At 34.3% G+C, this 10,492-nt stretch overlaps 2 protein-coding genes and 1 long non-coding RNA gene across 3 annotated transcripts; 1 reads left to right on the top strand and 2 right to left on the bottom strand.

The window, feature by feature from the left end:
• Positions 1 to 2,187: 2,187 nt before the first annotated feature.
• On the bottom strand, positions 2,188 to 2,835 carry LOC145048959 (uncharacterized). Its single transcript, XR_013683119.1, has 3 exons — positions 2,634 to 2,835; positions 2,506 to 2,560; positions 2,188 to 2,413 (listed from the first exon to the last, which is right to left on the bottom strand). It is a non-coding gene; the product is annotated as an uncharacterized LOC145048959 (long non-coding RNA).
• A 345-nt stretch (positions 2,836 to 3,180) lies between these two features.
• Positions 3,181 to 5,161, top strand: LOC145030649 (uncharacterized). The gene is made up of 2 exons (XM_078979038.1): positions 3,181 to 4,267; positions 4,351 to 5,161. The coding sequence occupies exons 1-2, from the start codon at positions 3,282 to 3,284 to the stop codon at positions 4,523 to 4,525; spliced, it is 1,161 nt and encodes a 386-aa protein (XP_078835164.1). The 5' UTR covers positions 3,181 to 3,281; the 3' UTR covers positions 4,526 to 5,161.
• Positions 5,161 to 8,825, bottom strand: HSP60-3A (heat shock protein 60-3A). The gene is made up of 17 exons (XM_078979027.1): positions 8,674 to 8,825; positions 8,556 to 8,577; positions 8,240 to 8,371; positions 8,011 to 8,170; positions 7,740 to 7,915; positions 7,570 to 7,665; positions 7,388 to 7,492; positions 7,206 to 7,292; positions 7,007 to 7,096; positions 6,838 to 6,918; positions 6,686 to 6,754; positions 6,415 to 6,588; positions 6,243 to 6,342; positions 6,036 to 6,139; positions 5,847 to 5,952; positions 5,662 to 5,740; positions 5,161 to 5,454 (listed from the first exon to the last, which is right to left on the bottom strand). The coding sequence occupies exons 1-17, from the start codon at positions 8,709 to 8,711 to the stop codon at positions 5,343 to 5,345; spliced, it is 1,731 nt and encodes a 576-aa protein (XP_078835153.1). The 5' UTR covers positions 8,712 to 8,825; the 3' UTR covers positions 5,161 to 5,342.
• Between the last annotated feature and the right edge of the window lie 1,667 nt (positions 8,826 to 10,492).

Here is a 10,492-nt window from a genome sequence, read left to right as displayed (position 1 = left end):
TTGGCACCTTGGATTCAAAACAACAAAGTTAGTATTTGATATGATTCACTTGGTACTACTTATCAAATGTAAAACTAGAAAGGTGCATAAGATGCAATATTAGAAATCATATTTGGGTTTTAAACAATTTTAGAGGTCATTTTTATGGCCATCTTAATTTTACCTCATACTCTGACATTTAACACATTAAAACCCTAACAACCACAAAAGAGCTACCATACTTTATTTATACATTTTAAGATAGAAAGGAATCAAAAGACCACCATCACCTAACAAATTATGACATTTCTGATCAAAAAAATCTGTCATTATAAAATTTTGTGGTTACAAAAAGACACCGGGGAATAGATAGTCACTTAGTCAACTGACCTGATTGGTGCAATCCTAGATCATAAAAAACAAAATTCTTGTTAATTTTTTAGTGTAGTTTCACAAAATCCATTGTGATATCTTTTGTCTTCAGGTTCTTATGTGCCTTTATTTGGTTAGTTATTACTTTAAGTTTTCCTTAATGTGAATATACTCTTAAATTACCATTTTTATTCAATTTTAAACGATTCCATTCCGAACTTATGGTTATTTTTCAACTTTTTTGGGTTATTTTCTTTAATATTAACTTACATTATGGTTCCGTTCGTTTAGTTATTTTTCCATCTTCGTAACATAAGACCTAAACTAGAGACGTGTACCAGTTACCTTTTATTTGATCAGATTTGGATCGGGAACCTTTTGATAATTTATACAATTTATACTAGATATGCCTTTCTTGTGATACCACATTAACACCCCTTTGATTATCTTCAGGATATTCTGCCTATCTATGAAACTATAGAAGATACGATTCCTGGAGAAAGGGTAAAACCAAAAAGAAAACAACCAAATGTGAATCATGATTGGGTGCTAAACTTCAAACAGGTAGTCATTTTTTCATATTTAGTACCTTCTTAGTAGCGCATTTGGCATCACTGAATATGGTTATTCTACCAATCACATCATTGAGATATTCTTAACAAATTATCCACTAATAGCAATGTTATCCAAAAAAAAAACTTTTTACTGTTATTCTGATCCTGTTGAAAAAATACTTTTTTTTTTATCATCCAAAATAGCTAGCTGTTATTCCGATTACAACCATCTTCATTGTTCCATTTGTTCTTTTATGGAGCAAATTTAAACAATAAGAATCTGTAAATTACTTCCCTTAGATGACAAAAATAGTAAGCTTGGATGGGGCGCAACCATTAGAGAAGGATTTGTTTGTACATTATCAGCATGAATATATCTCCAGAAAATCAAAATACTGAAGATTTTTTCTGCATAATATTGTTGTGTATTTTTGTGTATATGTTTGTTTAATGTCTTAGGGGAGTAAATTAATTAGTTATGTTGTTTTGTTAGTTATAACATGGACTCAAGTCAGATGGATGAATCGTGTAGCAAACACACAAATTTAATACTATAATGGAAGTGACTGTAAATTTGTAACTTGAACAAGGGCATTTTTGTCATTTTGTTGTCTACTAATGCTCTTTTTTATTAAATTCAGGTCTTGTAGATGCTTCTAGGGTATTTCTAGGTAAATGTTTATTGTGATAGAGATTTTGAAACCATTACAAGTGTATTTTTTTAATTTTCTTTTTATGGATTATCCGAGTAGAATGAGTTTGTTTGGTCTTTAGATCTTTTATCAACCTTGAAATTCTGTAAAATTCCTTTTTTGCCCATTTGTAAAGCAAATTAATGTCTCTGCAAAAACTTAAATTCACATTTTGACCCTAGAGAGGTTTTTATAACGGATCCAACCCCGCAAAGCGGGGCTCTTCCCTAGTTTGGTCTAAACTACAAGCTATGATTTGAATTTAAAGCATTTACCCAATCCTCCTCTATACTAATAACTATTAGTCACAAAGTACAAAGTATTATGCTATAAATATCAATCTTAGTTATTATTATCATTATTTTTGAACGGCTAAATAATTTGATTAGAAATGTTAGCAAAACGATAACATATAATTACATAGGAATAAAAAAAAATCAAATTTAACATCCATGATACTTGATTGATATTAATTCGTTTATTCTTAATAACAAACCAATTATAAGAACAGTCGATCAATCTATCAATCAAAGAATTCCTAGTAACTGTTCTGTTGACTAAAAAGAATGTTCTTTCGAAAATTCCAAAGAAGCGACCACATTACCATTACAATAGCTTCCAATCCCTTCATTTTCATAATGGAAAAAGGAACCGTATCAATCCAAAGAATAACAACTTCAATGTCAGCCATAATGCTCATGTCACACCAGTTCTCAATGAATCTCCTTAGGCGCGACACCACTTTAAGAAAAACATGTGTGTTGTCTTCAATATCCGAATTGCAAATGCCACAAACAATAGTAGGAATATCCAAACCTTTTAAATCCAAATTTAACCTATTAGGAAGTCTCATTAATAGAAGACGCCAATTGGATATATTTACTTCATTTAGAATGAACTTGTTTCACCTTGTAGAAATGTTACTTTCCGTAAGAATAAAAACATCAATACCTCTTCTAACTTCTGCAACAGAAAAGTTATCGGTTAAACCAGAATTTCAAACCCGTTTATGATAAGAATTCGAAAATTGACATACGGAAAGTAGTTCTTGCATCTGTTGACGATGTATAGCGGGAGTTCCTGAAATGATTGGCCTAGCCCAATCCCACTCCCACTCCCACTCCCACTCACTTCCACTAAACTCAATGTTTGTTATTCTTGATAACGCATAGACTTGATACACATTTTTTACCTTGTTGTATATTCCATGCACTGAGATACTCTTGTACGTTGTAAATAGTTACATGCCAAAAAAAGGTAAAACTTATAAGCAAAATCGATATATCAACAAACCTTTTATTTATTTATTTATTTTTATTAAAATTAGTTACATGCAATGATTTTAAAAATGAATAAGTTGACCAAAGGAATGAGTAAAAGAGGTTACCGTTATTTTCGGGGAAGTATTTTATTTATAATTTTAGCCACACACGTATTTAATAAAATAAAAGTAGAAAAGAAAATAAAATAAAAGTCACGTGTTAAGCAACCGTAATATCCACGTGGCACGATAAAACCGTTAGCCTCACCACCTCTTCTCTTCAAAAATAACCCCCACGCCACCCCCAATTGCTGCCGTCATTTTCTTTGCAATCAGAAATTTGTCTCCTTGTCCAGAACCTCCAATTCCTCCGGAGCCGCACCCGCGTCTCTTCTAGAAACTTTTTTAAATCAACACCCAATTATGACCAATAACCACAATCAAAACAAAATCATTAACCACCACCACCACCACCACAACCAACTCCTCCCGTCCCCGACCACCACCACAACCACAACCACCACCAACCGTTCCAATTCTTCAACCATCACCACCGCCCGTTCAAACTCCACCACCCAAGCGTGTGCCGCCTGCCGCTACCAACGACGGAAGTGCGCTCCGGACTGCATTCTCGCACCATATTTTCCGCACGATCGCCAGCGACAATTCCAAAACGCTCATAAATTATTCGGTGTTAGCAACATTACGAAACTGATTCGTGATCTTGATCCTCCCCAAAAAGACGAAGCTATGCGGACGATTATTTACCAATCGGACGTCCGTGCGCAGGACCCCGTCGAGGGGTGTTACCGGATCATCCGGGAACTCCATCGCCAAATCGAATATTCTCGAGCCGAGCTCGAGATCGTTCTGCATCAGCTGGCAATTTGTCGAGCACATGCCGTGCAAAATCAAAACCAAAACCAAAACCAAAACCTCCATCATCATCATGATCAGATATTAATCGATGGTGTAGACTGTGACATTCATCTCGTTAGCAATCCAGATGATCCACAGTTATACGACGATCTGGATACCGAAAACGTTAATCATCATCACAATCACGGACTTGATCTCGACCTGGGCCAAATAACGCAACAACAAGAACACGAAGATCATAATGTGCAAATTCACAATAATAATCATGATCAAGAACAGTATATTTTGGGACAACAGAATTTGAACGATCAGGATGACGGTTGCGCAGATGATAACGTTGCGCAGCTCCAAGAGATAAATTCATGGGCGGCCACCATGAACAATTCGCCGCCGAATTCTTCCGCTATTTGCGTGGAGGTGAAGCCGCAGGTGGATGAATGTGAGGATTTCAAACCGCTTATGATCAACGAGATTCCGGATGGAGACAGACATGAATTTAAATTTGAATTCGATGAGATTAACGAACCCAGGTATGTATGTAATCTCTCCTCCATAACACCTGTTTACCTTTGAAGAATCAGTGTTATAATTAATAATCTGGCTTGTGATACAGTGAGGAGACTCTTTTCAATGAAGGAAATCAGAAAACGTTGAATAAAGAAGAGAATGTTTCATTCTTCACAAAAGAAGAAGAGAATGTAAATGTATCCTACCAACAACACAATGAAGATCATGATCTCAAGGGTGCTGCTACTTTGTTTACTCTCACAAATTGTAGCAGCTACTAACAAACAGAAAACACTCAGGAAAACAAGAATTTTATAGTGTTTTTGAGACCCATGTTCTTGCTTCTTCTCATTAGCATATATAGATACAGAAACATGAATAAGGATTGGGGAAGTTGATCTGGATCTTATTACATTAATCTTCCCAAATTCATATTTGAAAATCTTGAAGCAAAAAGAAGCAGATTTGGAAACTGCAATCAAATGGAACAGCCATAAAAGGGTATGGAAATTGGAAGCAAAGCAAAAGAAATCTCTTAAGGCAACAGAGATTTTCACCAAAATGTAGCAGCAATGAAGAGGAAGAGACTGATAAGGCATGAAAATTGGAAGAGAGGGATATAAAATTATACATAATAAGGAAAACTGGCGGAATTTTGATTCAAGAGGTAAGATGGAGACTCAAGGATAGACGATTTTGGATTTATATATTTATTTAAGGCAGTTGTAATCGAACAATCTTTATTTTGTTTCAAGTTAGTTTTAAGTTGAGCTAATTTTCTTGTTTTTTCCTTTACGCATCTCAATGTATGCTCTGAAAGTGATTATGAGAAAAATATAAATATATATGCATGAGTGCATGCATATACGATTTTGACATGGATTAAATAATGAGAAAATTAAGATATGACAGAAGGTTTTAAGAATGAAACAATACAGATAATATTATATAGAGGCCAGGTCATGATTCTTCAAATACTCTATTTAGTATCAGTTGTAAAAAATCAAATTATCAAAAAAAATATTCGATGATGAAACATCAAAAATTGGTACATTTAATTTCAATATAACCCATTAATTGCCCCTCAAAATGTAAAAATCAGAATCCCATTCCCATATCATCCATGTTTGGCATACGATTTGCAAGTGGGTTTTTCTCTCCTTGACGATCCACAACAGTTGCCTCTGTGGTTGTTAACAATAAGGATACACTGCATGCACCACCATTTCAACAACCACAACATATCAATTTGGGCTAAAACTATGACCAGATTACATTTTTGGTCCCCGAGTATATCTCATTTTTGCAATTTAGGTCCCAAATATAGTAATTTTTCAGGGACCAAAATGGAAATTTTTTCTAATAATTTACTGATAACAGGTTAGAAAACAGTCATTAAATGAAATAATAATTTTACCTGGCAGCATCTACTAAGGCTGTTCTCACAACTTTTAGAGGATCTATAATTCCAGCCTTCACCATATCAACATATTTCCCTGATGAAACAAAAGAACCAATTTTACAACTTATAACAAAATCTTTTTTTATTGATCAATAAACAACACAGATTTATGCATAAAGCCATATATTTTTTTTATTAACCTTGAGCAGCATCAAATCCAAACTGAAGATCATTCTGCTCCAAAAGCTTGGCAATAACCATGGCCCCATCACCACCAGCATTTGAGACTATTGTGCATGTAGGTGCCTGGATGCCCAAAATCAATAAACATAAGAAAAAACTCAAAAATTATAAAAAACACACTGGAAGCTGGATGTTGGAAAGCAAACCTTAAGGGCATTTTCGACAATTTCGACTCCTCTTTTTTGATCCGCGTTTGCAGTCTGAAGGGTTTTAAGAACCCTAGTAGCATGTAAAAGGGCAACTCCACCACCTATGATTTGCATATTGCATTATATGTATTCAATTTCAAGGGTTTTTGTATCTCATATTATTTATAAAATAAAAAAATAGCATGAGATACAAAAAGAATTTACCTGGAACTATTCCTTCTTCTACAGCTGCCCTTGTGGCATTAAGAGCATCAGTAACCCTATCTTTTCTTTCTCCAACTTCCGCCTCACTAGCCCCTCCAACCTGGATTATATTTTATTTTTAATCCATAAAATTTAAAAAAAAAAAAAAAAAACCAAATGGTTTAATATATACCTTAAAGACTGCAACACCTCCTGACAACTTTGATAATCTCTCTTGTGCTTTCTCTTTGTCAAACATGGCAGAACTGTTCTCAATGGTTGACCTTAATTCCTCACATCTTTCTTCAATTTGCTTCTTATCACCACCACCATGTAGAATGATTGTATCATCAAGAGAAACAATAACCTAGTACACACACAAAAATTAAATCCTAAATACAAGGTTCGGTGTTGTCAGTTATTTGTTTTTTTTTTTTTTCAACAATAAAAAAATCAGCATAAACCTTTTTAGCTGTGCCAAGTTTGTCAAGCTGCACATCATTAAGGGTCAACCCACGTTCCTCGCTGATAACCTGCATATTTACGATATTACCCTTGTGAGTGCATAAAGATCAATGGTTATGAATGATTTAAAGAAGATAGATGTTTCTCTCACCTCTCCTCCTGTAAGTACTGCTAAATCTTCTAGATTGGCTCTTCGGTTATCTCCAAACCCAGGAGCTTTCATTGCACACACCTATGTGTAAAAAGTAAAATTCGTTTCACTTGAATTCATTATGGAAATAATATGTAAGGGTATTAATGGTATTTAATACGACACTCACCTTAAGTCCAGCTTGTCGCTTGTTAATAATCAACATTGCCAACAGATCACTTTCCAAATCTTCAGCCACAATTAACAGGGGTCTGTTTTTCTGTTCCAATAATTTAATTCAAAAGATATAAAAAGTTAAAAAGTGGTTAAAAGAAAGGGAGCTTAATCCAATGTGTCACTGATCCACAGAGAAGAAAAGACTTTTTTACCCCTAAAGCGAGCTCCAAAATTCTGACAAGCGAGTTAACGTCTGAAACCTTTTTGTCATGAATAAAGATCAATGGATGTTCTAATTCCTGCCTACATGCAAAAACAGACATGTCACTAATTGATGATTATTAAATTTGATTAAACACATTCTTCATGTATATAATTGATAGCTTATGCATACACATTTTTGTGTCATTGTGTTTGTAACAAAATAAGGAGAGATGTAACCCCGGCCTAACTTCATCCCTTCAACAACTTCTAGCTCATTATACAAAGTATTACCATCCTGCATGATTATTGAACAATTAAATCTGAAAAAACAAATTAATTATACTTATATGATAAATTAAATTCTTATCTTACAGCAACTGTAATGACTCCTTCTTTTCCAACTTTCTCCATGGCTCTTGCTATAAGTTCACCAATCTCACGCTCTCCATTGGCAGATATAGTGGCCACCTAATTCAAATTCAACAAAAACTCAGTTGTCAATTGCTTTTTAAGCATGAAGTATTTAAAGAAAAACATAAAACCTGTGTAATTTCTTCTGGTGTACTTATCATTACTGCTCGACTTTTTAAATCAGCTATAACAGCATCAATAGCCATATTAATACCACTTCTCAAATCCATAACATTTACACCTGCAGCTACAGACTTGCAGCCATCAGTGAATATTGCTTGTGTCAGAACAGTAGCACAAGTTGTACCTGTAATGACATTGTATTTTATGAAATGAGAATTTGGCATTTAACATAAAGGTTTAATAATTCAAATGGATACACATATGTTGACTTTGTTTTACCATCTCCAGCAGCAGAATTAGTTGCACTTGCAACCTGCTTTACAAGATTAGCACCAACATTTTTCGCCTTTTCCTCAAAGTTGATGCTTTTGGCTACTGTGACACCATCTTTTGTGACTTTAGGACTTCCATGGCTTTGCTCAATGATCACATTACGCCCCTGATTGCAACACATGAGTGTAAGAATGATTTTATTGGCGAAAAGGATATGGAGGCTGAAGAAAGCTACCTTTGGTCCCATTGTGACCTTTACAGCATCAGCAAGCTGGTTTACACCAAGCAACATGGCAGCACGAGCCCTAGATCCAAACTCGATATCCTTTGCAACATAGTTTCTGCTCCAAATGACTCTACCATGTACCTTCCAACATTTCCAATCATCCATGTCAATTATTTCAACAGAATCAAGATCGACAGCTTCAATGAATTAGAATAACGAACATAGTGAAGCAACAGCAACAACAACCAAACATTAAACCTCGCCATAGATTTGCCCTAGTTCGAAAACCTAACAAAAAGGAGAAAAAATTGAACGGGATTCTTACCAGCTTCCTTGATGTGGACGACCTACATACAAATAATGATAAATTAATCAGCTATTTTTGATTATCAATTAAGCTATGAATTATAAGTCAAGAAATGAATCGAAAGAAAGACGAATACTTGATCGAGGAAGTTAACGTTGCAGCGAACCGATACATGGCTGGTGAAAAGCCGAAAACAGAGTGGTGGGGATGTTGAAGCCAAAAACAAAGCGAACCGAATGAGTCTACTATCACTGTAAAATGAGTCTAACCACGGGGGTTTTAAGAAAGTAGGGTTTAAGTGGAAGAAGTTGATTAGCCCGATCTATTCTGGTCAATTCTGGTCAAATATGGGGAAATCTAAAAAAAATAAAATAATAAAAAATAAAATTTAAGCTTGTGGTCTTGAATGTATCTTGATAAAGATGAGATCTATGTGCAATTGTTATGCGCAAGAACGAGGAAATCTTAGATATGATATATGTACATTGCTATAATTAGGTAATGAGAGGACAAGGAAAGATGTCAAAATAGGAGGAATGTGTGTAAATGGAAGTTAAGCTTCTAAACAAGATAATAATATTGAAATGATGATAATTATAATGATGGTGAGAGGTAAACTTGAACACCTATACAAAATATTGCGAGCCTGCGAGGAAAGTATGATGTTTTATTAGGAAAATGAAAATAATAAGGATGGAAGGTGAAAATCTTGATGAAATAAATTGTGGTATTTGACAATGTTAAAGTAGCCTAAAATGGTATCCGAAGTATTTCTAAGAGATAAAGTATAGTCCATATTGCCAAAGTTGTTAAAATGAGAAATTAATAGATAAAAAGATTCATGACTTTTGAGGCGTATGGGATATCCTCGTATCCATAACCTTGTGAAAGCATACTCGGCTCATGTGGATCTCACGCGAACCACGTGAGTTGGCCATTTTTTTTCTTTTTCTTTTTAGACAATGTACTTTGATCATCTGCCCTTTTTAAACCATTTTTAATGATTGATAGATTTTTAAAACTCCATTACAGAATACACATGAATTAACATTCTTTTAACATCACTAACATTATTGGATTATGGATTAAGCTAAGCTTTTCAGTTTAGACATAAAACTTCATCAAAAAGGGTTGATAGACATCAATTGCAATGATGTCCAACAAAGACCAAAACGGACAATCTAACTTCCTTTTAAAAGGTAACATATGACTTATTAGGACGCACAATCATTTCTTGAACTTCATTCCAAGTGAGTGTAATCCTTTATTTCTGGAAATGGAATCATCCATTCCCATTCCATAGTTTAGAGACATACAATTTCCCACTGTTCTCCTTAGAATCACTTTGGATTCATGGAGTCTCATAAGTTGTAGACAAAAACCATAGTTCAACTAGATTATATGAGTTAAATAAGGGGTCAAATCGTTTCATAATGGTCGCTTGAATTCAATCCATAATCATCCTCTTTGGAATGTCCAATTCTAAGGATCAAATGCTAGTTCATTATAGGTCATCATTTTGACTCCTAAATTGGGATGCTAGAAATAATTTACCGTCTAATCTATGAAATATGATCACCATAATGTCTGGAACACAAGGTACAAATCATTCATGCTATAATACAACTTGTTCATGAAGTTAGAGCTTGAATTACCCTAAATCTACACTTGGAGGTGAGATTCAACCATCTATTAGCAAATGGTGACTATATGGTGTTGTGAAACACTAACCAATCATTAGAAACCAAACTAATACACTTATGATCAAGAAAATTCATATTCCTCATGATTAGAAAACAAATCGAGCTATAATGAAGTTACATGCATGACTTTACGTTTCATGGATTTGGAGCTTGAAGCATATGATGTTGTCTCTCTAACATTGTAAACAAGCATCAAAATTTCAACAAGAACACAACTAAAATGTCAAAAAATACTTAGAATACAAAAAGAAA

This window comes from Lactuca saligna, chromosome 1 (genome assembly GCF_052625555.1).
Source record: "Lactuca saligna cultivar CGN05327 chromosome 1, ASM5262555v1, whole genome shotgun sequence".
Classification (NCBI taxonomy): Eukaryota; Viridiplantae; Streptophyta; class Magnoliopsida; order Asterales; family Asteraceae; genus Lactuca; species Lactuca saligna.
The sequence above is the reverse complement of the archived record's forward strand: the minus strand, read 5'-3'. Positions and strand labels throughout refer to the sequence as shown.